Source organism: Anneissia japonica, unplaced genomic scaffold (genome assembly GCF_011630105.1).
Source record: "Anneissia japonica isolate Jap-2015-1 unplaced genomic scaffold, ASM1163010v1 scaffold1511_len2985839_cov193, whole genome shotgun sequence".
Lineage (NCBI taxonomy): Eukaryota > Metazoa > Echinodermata > Crinoidea > Comatulida > Comatulidae > Anneissia > Anneissia japonica.
This window is the reverse complement of record NW_022685291.1, coordinates 1,542,424-1,558,626: the sequence shown is the minus strand read 5'-3', so window position 1 is coordinate 1,558,626 and position 16,203 is coordinate 1,542,424. Positions and strand designations below refer to the sequence as shown.

Genomic DNA, 16,203 nt, shown 5'->3' with positions numbered 1-16,203 from the left:
AGAAGTCATAATACTTTTACTCATAACTTTGGCAACAGTAAATCGATTCCAGTAAATGACCCATCATTTTAAAGGCTACAATGTGAAGAATAAGAATATATTTTTTTTGGTTATTGACGCTGGTTTTGGGATGGCAAGCCTCATATGCGGAAGATCTAGATTCCAATGATAGCACACCAAAGAAACACACATTCAATTTGGTGACATCTGAAATAGGGGTGGGGCCGGGGGGGCCAGGGTCCCTGTCGGGGAGAACAACCACAATTTGTTGGGGGAGTGTATCTTCAAGATGTCTCATCAACCACTGTTTCTTCGATTAAAAAATATAATATAGTGATAGTATAGAAAGTTATATGAAATTGGAAATATATAAATCATATACTGTACAGTATTTAATTAAAAAATAAAGTAAGTAAAAGATTATTTATTATATTAATCAGAATTATTTTGTTTTATATATGGAATACATCTTAAATATATATTGATAATTACTGTAATATGATACTAAGTCTACTTGACATTATCTACAAAATTGTCTTAGATTGGAGAGGTAGTTGACATTTCAATCAAGCATTACATCCACATAAGCTATATACACTAAGAATAGTACAGTATTTAATGGCATGAGATTTCAACTCACATTGAGCCTTCTACATAACAAACAGAAAATAAGCTTACATTGAGAAGTGTTTTACAAACCGGTATGGGGGGAAACTGTGACACGCATGTTGATGTGAAAATGAGAGTATAAACAATTAGTAGTTAGTTTACTATTATATTAAGATCTATTTTCTCATTCAAATTTTCAATCAAACGTCAATTATACATTGGAATTAACTCCCCTTTACATTAAATTCATCTTCACAACTATCTTTTAAAGTTAATTTAAAAACTGTTTTTAACAAACTTTGACAGGTAGCTGCGCCTTCGATAATATTTGGAATTGGTGCACTAAATATATTTTATTATTATTATTATTATCATTATTTACTATGCAGTGCAAAGTATTGAATTTTATTTCCAAAGTTTAGCTCAACACAGAGACTACTGTAGTTTCTTAAGTGTAAGCCCACCAGGGTCGTAGGCTGGTTTCAGCCTGGGGAGGGGGGGTGTGTGGGAAGGGTGCGAAAATTTACAATGCAGAATTAAATCTCTATTCCATTGGAAACTCATTTTTAGTATTTTAACCTATTTAGTGGAACTAATTTGCCACCATGGAGAGGGTGTGATGTGCCTTTAATTGGCCATCTCTATAAAGTTGAAAATGATTTTTTTTTATTAATTGGGGATTCCTTAGGTATATGCCCACCCTCAAATTTGGCTCAATGTTGTGAGCTTATACCAGTCAAGGAATTGGAACTAATGGAATATTTTTTTCTAATGGTATACTTTAACATGTGGTCAAGATAACTTATTCCCACAAGAGAATTCTGCATTATTACAACCAAGAAGAGCTTTTTAAAAGGATATTACTGAAGCTGTAGATTTAACATTCATTATTTATTTGCGGTGTTGCTAAATTATATTTTAATTCTTTTGACTGATATACCATCAATGACCTATAAAAGTAGACAACGCTTATATTCTTACTTTTAGTGCTCTGTGTATTTCTTTTTTGTAAATAGGTTCCACATGTACAGCTTTGCTTGAGGTGCGAACACTAACCTCTTTATTGTATTATATTATTGGGATCAGTGGTAGATGGTAGGGTATTTGTAAAGCTATTGTAGTTTTGTGGTAGCCCCAACAAAGTGTATGTACTATAAGGATATGATCCTATAGGGTCCCTGAAACTAAAGGCAACAAATCGAGCAAGACGTAGTCCGATGTATCTCAGAGTAAATGTAACTGCATGAATCATACCATTAATGCTGCATGTAAATATTATAATTGGAGCAGAGTTACTTATTACATGGTACTTCTATAGCGCTTCCTTGCGGTTACAAAGCGCTGCTAAACCCTCCACTGTGATCAATATTTCCCTCAAGTACAATCCATCCCAACCAAAACCAACATAGTATGCTTTTTATGAATCAAAGTCCAAAGTAAGTCAAACATAATAGAAGATAAAAAAAATAAATAAATAAATAATTAAAATGAAATAAGTGCAAAAAATACCCAACACACAAAAAACTCAGTTGCACAGATAGGTTTGCCTTAAATTGCCTGGCAGAGTGAAAGATTTTAATGGAAGGAGGCAGGATATTCCATAGTTGAGCCGCTGCAGATGGGAAAGAATCATCGCCAATACGCTTACGAGGTATTGGTCTGACAAGATGTGTTGCGGAGGAAAATCGAGTTGATCGCAAATTTGTAAGTTTGTTGATGAATTTAGATATGTACGATGGGCATACGCCCAAAAGGTTTCCAGACTATAAGTAGTATTTTGAATTTAATTCTTTGCTGGACTCGTAGCCAATGGACTTCACGAATGAACGCATAGATAGATTTCAATGAGTACTGGGAAGGACCACTATAGGGTATGTGATGTGAGTCTCTTGGTGGCATTTCTCTGTGTCTTGTCATAGAAAAAGGAGAACAAAATGTTGTTGCAGAAAGACATTTTGTTTGGCAATCAAGTCATAGGAGAAGTACATACCGTACGACCTCCGAGTTTTTAATCAGTAATGTTCGTTCGTACTGTAAATGTTCTACTTGCTCACTAAGATGTTGAGTAGCGGCAGTATTCTGTTTAACTTTGGACAATGCCTCTCTCATTTCAGTCTGAAAAATAATTAGGGATATCATTGGAATTATTTATCATTAATTCTAGTATAGTAATTATAGATGTAGCTTCTATATTCCTGATAAACAATGCAAAATCCCTGTTTTTCATATTATCACCATTTATTACTTGGTTTTTTAAAAATGGGGTAACGGAAAATAAGAAGTGTATACAGTACATTGGCAAGGAGTATCTTCATACTAGAAGCAAAATTATGCAAAATACTTTCTGTTGCCCAAGCCCAACCTAGCGAAGATCTTAAAATCAAGGGCCTGCTTTTTTTTTTTTTCAAAAAAATTATTAATATACATTTATGAGGTTTGCTTTAATGAAACAATTGTATACTTTAATCATAAATATTAGGCATATTGTTACCATTTTACTAATCAAAATGCATAGTGGAAAGCAGGGCACACACTGCATCGTTGTACAACGATCATACGATCATCGAACTACGAATCTAACTCCGCTCTCTGTGCACCATAGACGATTTGATGCCTTATGCTGGCAGTCTGAACGGATAGTCATTAAAAACAATCCGCTGCGCACACGTCTTGGCATTAAATTCTCCATAGAATCACATCGGCCGATGACTGCCAGAAGCAGTGAGCTGTAGTCATTTGGTAAATATATCTTAGAATTTAAGAACTTACACAAATTGATGACTGACGACCCTGAATTTTCACACGGGGTCACTGCGCTTGGGCAATTCAACAAATTATGATTTTTTTTTACCACACCTTGATTTCCTTAACAGCATTAGTGAGGTCTGTTAGTTGGTTGTTCACGTCTTCTTTGTGCTTTGTAACTTGATCATGAAGGGCTAGGTCCTCACTTTGAATGACGGACAACTCTTGCATCGCACTCACAAATCCATCTTTCATCTCCTGTACCAGATATGTTAGCTAAAAATTTGTAAGAACATTAAAAATGATGGTGGCGCTTTCTTCATTATTGAGAATTTGAATTTTTAAAATTAAGAAAAAAAAACCTTGCAACTTAAATTATTACTATTGTATTTTTGTGTAAATGAATAATATATTACATTTTTTAACATAAAACTCTTTTACAAAAGAATAAAACATACTTCAAGAAATGAAGTACACACCAACATAAAACTATATGTATTAAACTAGTATGCCTCATCATATTCATTTCTAACATAAAATACATTGTATGAACCAATTGTTTTATTCACCTCTAAAAACAAATGTTTCTTGAATACTCTGGCAGCCTACAGATCTAAGAACATGTTATTTCATAGGATCCTTTCAATATTGATAAACAGTTCAAAACAATTATTTCCGCAGCGCTCTAGCATTTGATGTCGGACAACGAAACAGAGCAGATGTCGGGAAATTAGAAGATTTCAATCAATGCGTAAGCTTTAATGAGGCAATCATTCAACTGTTATTCTACCTCAAAGCTCTGATTCAATTACGCGCTGCTTCCAAACTCTCTATTGATTTGTTTTATATAATTCCTATATGAAATCATCAATTGTAAACTTGCATAATAAGAATTATGTTATCATAATACAAACCATGCTTTACAATCAAAATCCCAAATTTGTAACAAATTTGAATGTTTACACGTTTCTTTTCTACTCAACATACAAATGATTTAAGTACAAATAGATGAAGACAGGAAGCTGTCTTATACGCGCAACACATACAAATTTTTTATTCTTAAATTGTGTTCGTCTTTTGTGCGGATCATCCATAACATGCAAATTTACTACTGAAATGAAGCTAAAACCGCTTTTTCAATGCGGGGATTTCAATGCTTTTTCAATGCGGGGAAATAAGATGATGAAAGGTTATCCACACATTTGGCTCTGTTTTTAGCCAGCTAGATGCCAAAACCATAAACAGCAGTAAAAAGTAGGAATTGCGACGGTAAAAGTGGGTGGTCGTCTTATACAAAAGTTGTCCAAAAATCATCTCAAACTCGGATAATTGTCTTATACATGGATCACCTTATACGCGAGAATATTTCATTAATTATATTTTATTTTAATAATCTTTAGGCTTATCGCATTGCAAAGTGTATCACAGCTGCTTACAATTTATGCATGGTTGGTTTTTATTGCCATCCAATCATCTTTCAACTAGAAATTCATGGACGCAATAAAAAGCCATACAATGAGGAAAATCCTGCACATGGTGCATTTGAACAGAAAATTTAATACTGGAAATTTAAGCACCGTGTCTTTTCCTGCTACATTACATACAGTAACTATAAATGTTACAAAAACTTCTTGAGATATTGCTAACAAAATTACTGTTATCTTCACATTAGTGAATTAATATCTTTCTAAAAGTCATTGCAATTAGTACAGATCCATTATAAATACTTTAGTGTCCTGTATGGATATTACACAGTATGCATGATAGTGACGCATATAAGGGTATTGAAACGAGGTGGGGGATTATCTGTTTTGTTTGAATTGGGTATTTTTTTTTTTTTTTTTTTTAATATTTTCTTTTTCATGTTAGGATTATGAATTTTAGGTCATAATTATTTTTGTCATGCTCATACAGGCCCCCAACAATGTAATACTGAGGTTTAATATTATTGGTACTGGTACTCGTGTGGGCATTTATAATGCGCCTCTTCCTTGAGGTTGTAAAGCACAGTTCTTTTAACTGGTCATTTGGTCTACATGCTTTATGTGTTGCTGCTGGTAATCAGCGCAGGAGCAGGCAACCCCACCAGGTACCCATTTATACTCCTGGTTGAAGAGAAGCAACGTAGATAAAGCCTTGCTCAGGGACACAAGCAATTTTGAAACCCTGACCTCGAGGTTGAGAAACCAAACCGTTCAAGCTGCCCCAAACCGTTTCTTTTATTGCTTCTCATTTAAATTAATTACCTATTATTATTATTATTATTATTATTATTCATCTGATCAAAATCTTTTTTCCTCATCATATACATCTGTTTTTTTTTCCTTTATCATATACATATTATTTTTTCATAAGATGCAATAATCAGGTCCAACACTACTTTATCAGATGCCCTATTTACTATATTGAATTAATTTCGATGCATTCCCAATTTTGAAACTTCAAAGGTGTTGAAAAAAAAAGCAGTGAAACTTGTTCTTTCGCTTTGTTGCTGGTTTTTGTTTTTGGAAGTGCTTTAGGATTTATTTCTGAATGCATAATCTCATCTTCTGTTTATGTAAAGTACATGCATTTTTGCATTATGAGCTAATTAAGACTAAATTAATACAAAAAAACCAATTTGAAAATCTCACCTATTTCCCACAAGATCTATTTATTGGTTGATAATTACCAAAAAAGTTAAAATTACAATATGCAAATTTCAATATAAAAATTAAGGACTGATCACAAAGGTACAATCAAAGCACAAAATATCATATGGAAATTAGAAATACAACATTATGCCAATGTGAATTTTTTCAACATTTTACTAATTAGTTAGACATTCTGATTTGTATTCACTGCCTTTTGTAAATTTTTTTAAACTGTATTGATGGTTATAATCATGAAAACACATGGGCTTTAGTTCCAAACAATAGTTACATACCTGTATATAAGAATTTATTTTTAAACATTAATCATTTACTGTCAGTATGTCATCTACAATATATTTTTTCCATTACAATAACCTAAGTTAAATAAATTAAAATTTTAATTAAGTGAATAACACTTTTACACACACACTATCATATTTCTACATTAATTTATGCCTATATTACAAATGTGTTGCTAGGTTTTAGTATATTCAAACATTTCAGAGTTTATTTTGTCTTTTAATAAATTTCCTAGGTGAAGTATTTCTAGAGCTTTGATGGTTTAAAGTTTAGTTGTTGTGTGTACTTCAAAGTATAAATAACAATAAAGAATTAATAAACCACCTGCACACTAATCTACATGAAGAACACTTGTACAGTAATTCTCTCAGTATAATCCCACCAAGGATATTTCTCATTCTCTGGCAAGACCTCACATTTGTGCAAGGTACCTCAAATTGAGATACATTTCACCACATGATGATTAATATTTTATTACTACTCCTTGTCACATACTGGACCATTATCATCATTGAGAAATATATTAAAAATTTTTTTTCTACTACTATGCAAACTATATATATACAGCTCTAGACCAGAAGGAGTATTGTAAATTGTACAATCATCAAAATCGAGGTCGAGTCAAATCCATACTTAATATTGTCGGACATATATATTGGTGATTTTCAAGTACTGACGTACTAAAAAAAGGCAAAGATGAGCTTTGAAAATAAGCAATACTGATAAACATTCATACTGTAAATTAATCCAAAAGATAACCATGCAAGATATTTTACTTTTGTGATACTGCTTTGTATTTGTCTATTTTGTTATACCTCAATAAATAATTTTTTTTTAGTATTTTTTTTTTTTTCATTTAATATATGACGCAGAGGCTCCTTTAAGGCACAACCTTAGCATCGAGGAGCCTGAGAAAAAATAACAATGAGTTTATTTTTTTTTTTTTCTTAATGCATAAAATTATATAAAAGGAATTATGTCTATCTAATCACAAATAAAATATTACGCAAGATATTTGCTTGTTAAATGTTAACAAATTATCATGTCTGGGGGTGTGCGATATCACTGTTTGTGAATACTGTTACAAAATTACTTGAAATACTGCGAGAGATGCCATTGCTTGAATCAAAATTGCATGCTAACGTGGGCAAGACTAGTGCACATCTAGAAGTCCACAAAGGCTATTTACCGCAACTGATGTGCATAAAATGATTCATCGTCACTGCCTCTGTCAGTGTCGACCTCTATATCATGTCTTGTTATCAACACTGATATACTGTAGTATTAGTTATGTAATCAAAATAATACTGGAGGGCCTTCCATTTTGTTATGAATATCGACAAGATGGGTGTGAATGGAGAGATCAAGAATTTATAAAATTGTTGTTCATAAAGGTGAGATTTCACTGTTTCTTGGACAACAAGAACTCTGTTATGATTATTAATGATCATGAAATTATGAATATGATACTTTGATTATTAATGATCATGAAATTATGAATATGATACTTTGATTATTAATGATCATGAAATTATGAATATGATACTTTGATTATAAATGATCATGAAATTATGAATATGATACTTGAAAGCAGGAGTTGTTCTTACTATTCTTGGATGTAAATTCTGGATACTACATAATTTCCAACATTTTATAGCCTTCAATTATTTCATCATTCCTTGGCAGCATGTCTAAACTATCCCACGCATATGGTTTGATATTCATGCATGCTTTCAATGGCAAGACAGCATACACTGATTGATTGATTGATTTTCATACATTATCAATGTTCAGCTATAGTACATAATCAGAATAATATTGGAAGAGTTTGAATAATTCTATTTTGTGGACACGAAGTGTTCCACACAATCTATCAGCTATTTTATGAAAAAAATAATCACTTTAATGAATCATGAATTAAGTATCAGAACCTTTTGCTACACTTCTGTACACAACACACTGAAATTGAATATCACATTATGAACAAGAATACCAGGACAGATCCAGAATTTTTCAAACCGGGGAGCACAACATATTTAGAATAGGTAAGTGAGTAGTGCTAATTTCAAAATATCCATTTAAATTTTAAAATTTAATGGCGAAAACGAGGGGGTGGGGATGTGCCCCTGTGCCCTACTGGATCCGCCCTTGAATACTAAATGAAGATCAATCAAACATGCATAGAAAGGATGAATTCCTTAAGTGTCATCCAACAAAAAATAAATAACTAGTCTTGCGAAAGCCACGTTAAGTATAAGGAGATCGTCAATTTCAACTTCACAAGAATTTTCGCAATTAAAAAAAATGGGTCAGGTAGAAGACATAATTTCTTGCACATTAGATTCTAAGAATACTTTTTCATTATTGTCCATATTGTACAGTTTGGTGGAAGATTATTTTGCGGATAAGAAATGAATTTGTATACATTTTATAAGTAACAGTTGATTACCCTTGATGATCAGTCATCTCGTAAGTGATGCAAGTGTGTTAGTCCAAATAAATCATTTTTGTAAAGAAGGAAATTTTGCACAATTTGTAAACAACTAGGTCATAATCACCATACATTTTTCTGCTGACTTGAAGGTAAGAATGTTATTTTCTGTTTTCATAATAAGTAATAATTCCATCTTTTCTTTTAAAAACAGTTTTGACTGATGATCTCGAATTAAGGCTATTCCACAAATTTTAATAATAATTTTAATATATAGTTTTTATGTAAATTTTGTGAATTGAATTGAGTGTCACCTATTTCAATATTTTATAGTTTATTTATGGTGGTGGTTGTTTCTGTTATAAAAAATTTACATTGTATATTCTTGGTTTTGTATACGCTCTAGTAATATGTACAATGCAGGATTTCTGGTTACCAGAGGAGTTTGATTGATAACCTCTTATCATCCTACATACAACGTTTTTATTTATTTCATATATATTTCTTTTTTTTTTTTAATTGTTAGTGTATGTCTAGTTTGCCAATGTGAAGTTGATGATGATTAAATAAGCATATATCAATTACATGAATTCAGAAAAATGCCAAACTTAACAAATTATTTATGTTTTACTTTTTGTAAATGTCACATAAAATATACAAATACTATACTTAAATTTCAGACTGATATTACAAACTCTTCACCAAATTTAACAGTATGGTTATAATACTTCTGAAAAAATACTATAGCAGTTAAAAATTACCTGAACAATTTGCTCAGCAAACTCTTCTCTCGTCGGGCCATCTTCTGATTTTCCTACAGTTACAATTATCAATGTATTAGAAAAATAAAAGTTGTTTGTAAAGTATATTTTTAATCCAGTTGTAGTGATCAACGACACACAAAGTCAATGATAGTTTGATGATGTGGATATTAATTAGGATACAATTGGCTTGGACCCCAAAAATGCCATATTCCTGTAAACCCATGATCAGAAAGACCACTATCTTCACAAGTCGTAAAAAGCATTGCCATGCTCAGGCAAGCCGTGACCATGACTTGCCAAGTCGTGATTTTGAAGATGTATGTACAACATTGGAGTGATTATTTACAGTACAGTATGTCTTAATTGGAGCAATATGGCAGCACTTACCACGATTTATTTTGAAACAAACAAATAAGATAAAAATATTAATCATAAAATAAATAAAATCTGTGGTATAGTAAACAAAAACCAATATATAATCTTATATGGGAAGGACGTAAACTAATCGTAAAATATCACAAAACAGTTAAGTGTTAGCATTATGGAGCAATTTGTAGTTATTGTTGCCATTGATTTACAATCTCCAGACACAGGAAATGAGTTGAGTGTTACTGATCATTAGGCAGCATAATGAATAAAGTTTATCTGCATAGTAATACAGTAATTTAGTGAAACACTTAACCCACAAACTACATTCTAAAAATAATGCAATTTTGTATATTCCTGCCAACTAAAGCAATATGGTATGGATTATTCTATGAGGGATTTTCTTTGGTTGAAGCTATGGCAATATATATAATGACAATCGCCGGTGATATACTCACCTTTACCTGGAGACTCCATTTGTCAACTTAATGTTACAACTACGCTACAAATACCATTGTGAGTGACTCAATCACTCATCCTTCCACCTCCCACACCTGTATGAAGGAATAAGCCAATGAAATTAGGAAATTAGAATAAAATAAAGAATGAGATGGGGGTGAAAATACAGAATTCAGAAGCTGATTATTCCTTAAGAAAATATCATATACTTTACAAACATCTGCTTCTAGATGCAAACATTCATAGAAATGCAATCATCAGTTTTGTTAATAGTTTTCTTATTTTAAATATATTCACAAAGTTTGACATTAGCATGAGACAAACTCTGCATGCATGCTTCAAGATTTCGGCCTTTATTCGTTAATAATAATAATAATAATATCTTTATTTCCGCTAAATTTATAAAATATTACAAAAATGAAAAAGGAGGGGTCAGAACAAAGGAGGAACAAGTTGGCTATATACTGTAACTTGGTATTTTTACCCACTTATGAGGGAGTGGGACTTTGTTTATACCCTGTTTAGCAAACTTTTTGAAATATCATGTCAGAGGAAGGATGAAAATTGGGTTTTTTCCATGTAGCAAAATTATTCTGCCAAAAAAAATAAAATAAAATAAGAAAATTGTATTGACAAATAAAAAATTGTGTAAAAAAGGCCACTTCAAGTACTCGTTTAAGATGTTATCAAATGATTGTAAAGCAGGGGTCCCAAATCTCGCGGAAGTCGCAAGAGTCTCTTGGAAATCGGGATGCACTCCCCCAAGCAAGAAAGAATCTTCTGCTTTTATTACTTTACTATCAATTATCTCACTGAAGTCACTGCCGATGAATATCACCATGCGCAGAAAAATGAAATTAAATATGTTAAGAAAGACAATTTAACCAGATCTCCCGGAAGAGATTACTTCCAACTTGGAACTCCAGTAAAACTGCGACGTTGCAATGTTAACAGTTTATTGGGTTGATAATGGTTTTATTCAATTGTGAGTAGAAAAGGTTTCCAAAAACTGAGATTCCATCGTGGCAGTAGGAGTGACAACATTTTTTTCTTTTCTGACATTCATATTATTTCACTGCAGCATTTTCGCTAATAGGCAAAATCATCATCGCAATTCAATTAAGGTATAATGAAAGTATCGCCTTAAATACAGTGGTGGTTTTTAATTGTTTGGGTAGGAACAGGATGCTGGTCTACTACCTAGTTGGGATTACATCATAAGAAAGAATGTTTTGTTACACATTGATGATGTTACACTGATGAACCCACTGGTATCAAAGATAGATCAAATCACACAATAGCTTTGTTACTGATCATTGAAAAGTGAAGGCAAATGAATAAAAGAAATCAATACCGGACCTATCCAAACATTGATTTCATCGCACAAAGTATCATATTAACTTAATTGCCAAGAATTAGAAGCTTAGGTACATCTTAGTACAAATTCAACAATGTAAATAAACAATAATTACAGTACCATAATCAGATCAATACATGAAAAGTATACTATGCTCCAAAATTTTTTATATGAAACAAAAGCTTTGGTTAGTTCAAGTTACTGGAACTTCTTCAGGTGCTGCATGGGTGAACACATGTATTTTATGGTTTAAGACAGTACTGTTTGACAATAGAGTTTTATGTCACCCTCAATTTAAAATTGCCAATAATGTTGATAAAAATTCAGTTTGCAAAGAATTATATTTTCAACTACTGTATGGCATCTTATGTCAGACTTCCAGTACTTTTTGATTGTTAACTTATTTTAGGCCCGAAATGTAGTAAATAAGGCTAGAAGCTTTTACTACATTGTACCCAAACTATGGTTCATAGATCCAATATAATTGTTGTTTTCAGATGAAGACTGCTACAGCAGAACCCTCCTTTGTGACTTAAGGGGACACTTTTTTCAGCTGTGAAGTAAGAGATCTCTTAACACTACAGTATGGCCATCACCTATTTAGGGGACACCCTTACTAAGGGGACACTTAATTAGGGGTTTTACTGTATTTATAATAATGAAGGTATAAAATCTGTTACAATACAGTCTTTATGATCATTATGACCTTCACTTTTTTTAGTAAAATGCTACAGCTAAAAACACTGTATAAATGCCAGGTCCATACTGTAAAAAAAGAGATTATTCTTAAAAATTACCAAACTTAGCATTATTTACAGACGTCTATAAACTTGCTGCCAGAAAAAGAAGAATATACCTATGGTATAATATAATTGTCCAATACTTTCCAATGGAAATTCTTCTCATAATTTTAGCTGAAAGCTAATACCTTACAGAAATAAAAAAGTACCTGTAAATCCATTCATTTTTTTTTTTATTTATAATTTAAATTAGTTGCATGAAATCCATGGTCAAGTGTGGTAGGAGGTGGGAGATGGGAGAGGGGTGGAGTATGAATGGTTTAAATTGCACATTGAATAGTTCATTTAGAAAGATAACTCTGTTCCAATGGAATACGGCTCATAAACAAAACATATTTTCCAGGCTATCAAATTTTATTTTACAAAAACATGACATGCCCAAATATGGTCATAACATGACATCATAACTATATATGGGAATACAACAGTTGTTTGTCAAAGAATTTTGGTAGTGTGGACAGGGGACTTATTAATACAAAAATTCTTGAATTAGGCACCAGTCAAATTTGTAACATAAAATTGTATATGAACAGTATTAATGCAGCCACCATTTTGGGACCCCTCTGGAAATAAGTCCTTTGTCAGAATTCAGAGGGTTATCCCAGATATCACAACTTTTGACTGTGTTCCTCTTGGTTTTGTACTTTGTTCCATTTGTTTACGATATCAAATAAATCAAATCAAATCAAATAATTTTTTTTTCTCATTTTCATCATTGAAGAAAGCTAAATATCCTATATATCATCAATCCAAATTCAGAATATTATGTATTTCTTATGCTTAACATAGGAAGTCATTAAACATTTATTATTGTTTTTAATTTACTTTTTAGTTAATTTTGAATTTCACATTTGTAAAATTTTTTTCTGTATATTTTTGTTATATTTAGTATAATAATATACCAGGGCTTCCCTGGAAAGCAGTGCCAATCACTTAATGGTTACACCCTGGTTAAAGAAAGTTTATTACATAAATCTATTTCATATCATTATACCAGAATATGTTTACACTTGGAACTGTTTACTTACATTAATTTAGTTAATATAAAAATAAAATCATTAAGTTGTAGTTGTACTTACATCATCCGTAGTATTTTTAACAAGCAAAGCACAAACCTTTAAAATAACTTTTCACCAAATACGATACACTATCATGTAGCATGCATTTATAAGTAAATGCAAATTTCTGGTGTCTTCCACAAACTGCAAATTTTCACACATTTAACTGCAGTTAGTCAAACAGCTTCCCACAAATAGGCAACATACAACAATAATAACTCTCTTGGGATGTATAATTCAATTTACTGTAAGAGCTGACAATATTAAGGAAACCATGCCAAACATAACAATACAACTTACAGAGGAATGTGTGTAGTAGGTTCTTAATTGAATTCACTGAAAATCAATTACATACTCGCGTAAATTGATATTGAATAAAGGTGTCCCATCTCTCACTTAAGCACACTTCATGACAAGCTAATCTTATTGGTGAGTTGTGAAGTCATAGTAATGTATGAGATAGTTGTGAAATAGCAGAAATTTTAATTTAATTGATCTATAAGCATGGGTATAGGCATGTTTCTGCCAGGGGGCATGCACAAAATCCCAGAACGCGAAACTAAATCCCTATTGCAATGAAAACTTAATGGTCATTTTCAGTAGTCCCACTGAGTGAAACTAATTTGCTTTAATGGAGAATGGAGGAGGGTGTGCAGGTGGGGGCGGGGGCGTTTCTCCAGCCTACGCCCATGTAAAGTTACAGAAGCACTATATTTTGACTATTAATATCACTAATAATAACTTTTTGGTATCTTTTCTTTTGCCTTGGTACAGTCACACTGATTGACAAGGGTTACTTTTATAATTTCTGCAAGTATGTTCCACTAATTTAGATTGTGGTTTTTGATCCTTAAGTAATTTTTGAGCATATTACCACATTTAATGTTGATCATATAAAAACTGTACTATCAGTCAAAAAAGATCAAACACCAATTGCACATGACCAACTTATTAAATTGCTGTTATTCTAACATGTCCTTATTGTAATGTGACCACCATCAGACAATGGTCAAGCTCTTGAGTAAGTCAGGCAACCTACTTATTAAACTCAATTTCTTTAACAACTTTGAGACAAATCTAGCCTAAATAATAGTAACACAGATGTTGACAAACATGTAGACTATAATCGTAGTACTGTACTGACTTTGTGTCTAGGCTTGTGGCAGATCTCAAAAGAGTAATGAATGAGTGGAACCTAGTTGGACTGCAAAAACTGATATGGACTGGCAAATGAAAATGGTACAGAGTAAACAATGATAAGTATGTGTGCTAATTTAAACTCATTGTTAATTAATGACTTACTGAAAAGTAATTAATAAAAATTTTATTTATGCGGAGACAAATGGTACAGTTGCCTTATTCAACAACAAAATAATTCCTTAGTTTACGTTCTGGAATTCAACGCAGAGTTATTCTGATCTTGGTTGCTATTTCACTTTGAAAGCATGTCAACACAGAAGAAACTGCAAATAACATGGCTAGCGCTTGTGTGCCATGGATACAGTTAGTACACAAGCTCTTTGTCAGGCCTAAAGTGGTGATACAATTCAGGTATAATAAAATATTCAGGAATAATGGTGGTTTGTTGTGCAAGTAGGACTTGCTTACAATCAGCTTAGTAATAAATTCAAGGTATGCTTTTAAAAAATCAATCCTGGGTGTCTAATAGAAATGATACTCTGTAACTTGAAACTCATTTATTGTCTTTTGTTTGGTGATAGGTATGGGGTGCCATCCGACACACTACATATTCTGTTATACAAACCATGGTTTGTCTTTCATAAACCATGGTTTGTCTTTTACAAATCATGGTTTGTCTTTTACAAACTATTGTTTGTCTTTTACAAACCATGGTTTGTCTTTTACAAACCATGGTTTGTCTTTTACAAACCATGGTTTGTCTTTTACAAACCATGGTTTGTCTTTTACAAACAATGGTTTGTCTTTTACAAACCATGGTTTTAATTGTCTTTTACAAACCATGGTTTTCTTTTACAAACCATGGTTTTTATTTTACAAATCATGGTTTGTCTTTTCAAACCATTGTTTGTCTTTCACCAACCATTGTTTGTCTTTTACAAACCATGGTTTGTCTTTTACAAACCATGGTTTGTCTTTAACAAACCAGTGTTAGTCTTTTGATAAAAATATAAACCATGATTTTTAATACAAACATGGTTTGTAGGACAGAATAAGAGTGTGTTGGACAGCACCCTATAATTGAAGTTCTTGGGTACCTTTGTGTGTGACCATATTTTTAAGACAGGGTCAAAACTTGTTTTGCAATACAGACAAAAACACCCCTTTTCATGTAAATATATTAAAAAGTCCCCTAATCAAGAATTTTCTGAGTAAAAAGTAACTGACAGTCCTGGTATCATAGAGAGCGAGTACAAAATCCAAGACAGCTTGAAAATCAGTTGTAAAGTGATGATTAATAAAACCTTTACTAAAAAAAATCCTTAAACTGATTATTTATTGACAATTTAAGGGCATACTGTATAAAGGAATAGGAAATATATTATTTGATAACTGGCAAGAAAACACTTTATATATCATTAAATACTACGCGACTGAATGACATGTCTATTTCCAAAAACTGTCGCACACAACAAAAAATATTCTAACCAATCAGTCTGACTCCGATATATCCTTTGCTGAGCATGTAGACAGCAGAACAA

The 16,203-nt window shown here is 32.1% G+C and overlaps 1 protein-coding gene across 2 annotated transcripts in view; it reads right to left on the bottom strand.

The window, feature by feature from the left end:
* The window catches only part of LOC117110439 (rho guanine nucleotide exchange factor 33-like), a 37,213-nt gene that overhangs the window by 19,737 nt on the left and 1,273 nt on the right, over positions 1-16,203 (bottom strand). Inside the window, exons 1-5 of one of the 2 annotated variants that reach the window (XM_033253157.1) lie at positions 13,544-13,610; positions 10,307-10,402; positions 9,480-9,532; positions 3,466-3,630; positions 2,600-2,724 (exon numbers count right to left, since the gene is read on the bottom strand). In XM_033253157.1, the coding sequence (XP_033109048.1) occupies positions 2,600-2,724; positions 3,466-3,630; positions 9,480-9,532; positions 10,307-10,325 (362 nt within the window). In that variant the 5' untranslated portion in view covers positions 10,326-10,402; positions 13,544-13,610. Of the gene's footprint in view, positions 1-2,599; positions 2,725-3,465; positions 3,631-9,479; positions 9,533-10,306; positions 10,403-13,543; positions 13,611-16,203 lie in introns of those variants that run through there. The other variant, XM_033253152.1, reaches the window with a different exon arrangement.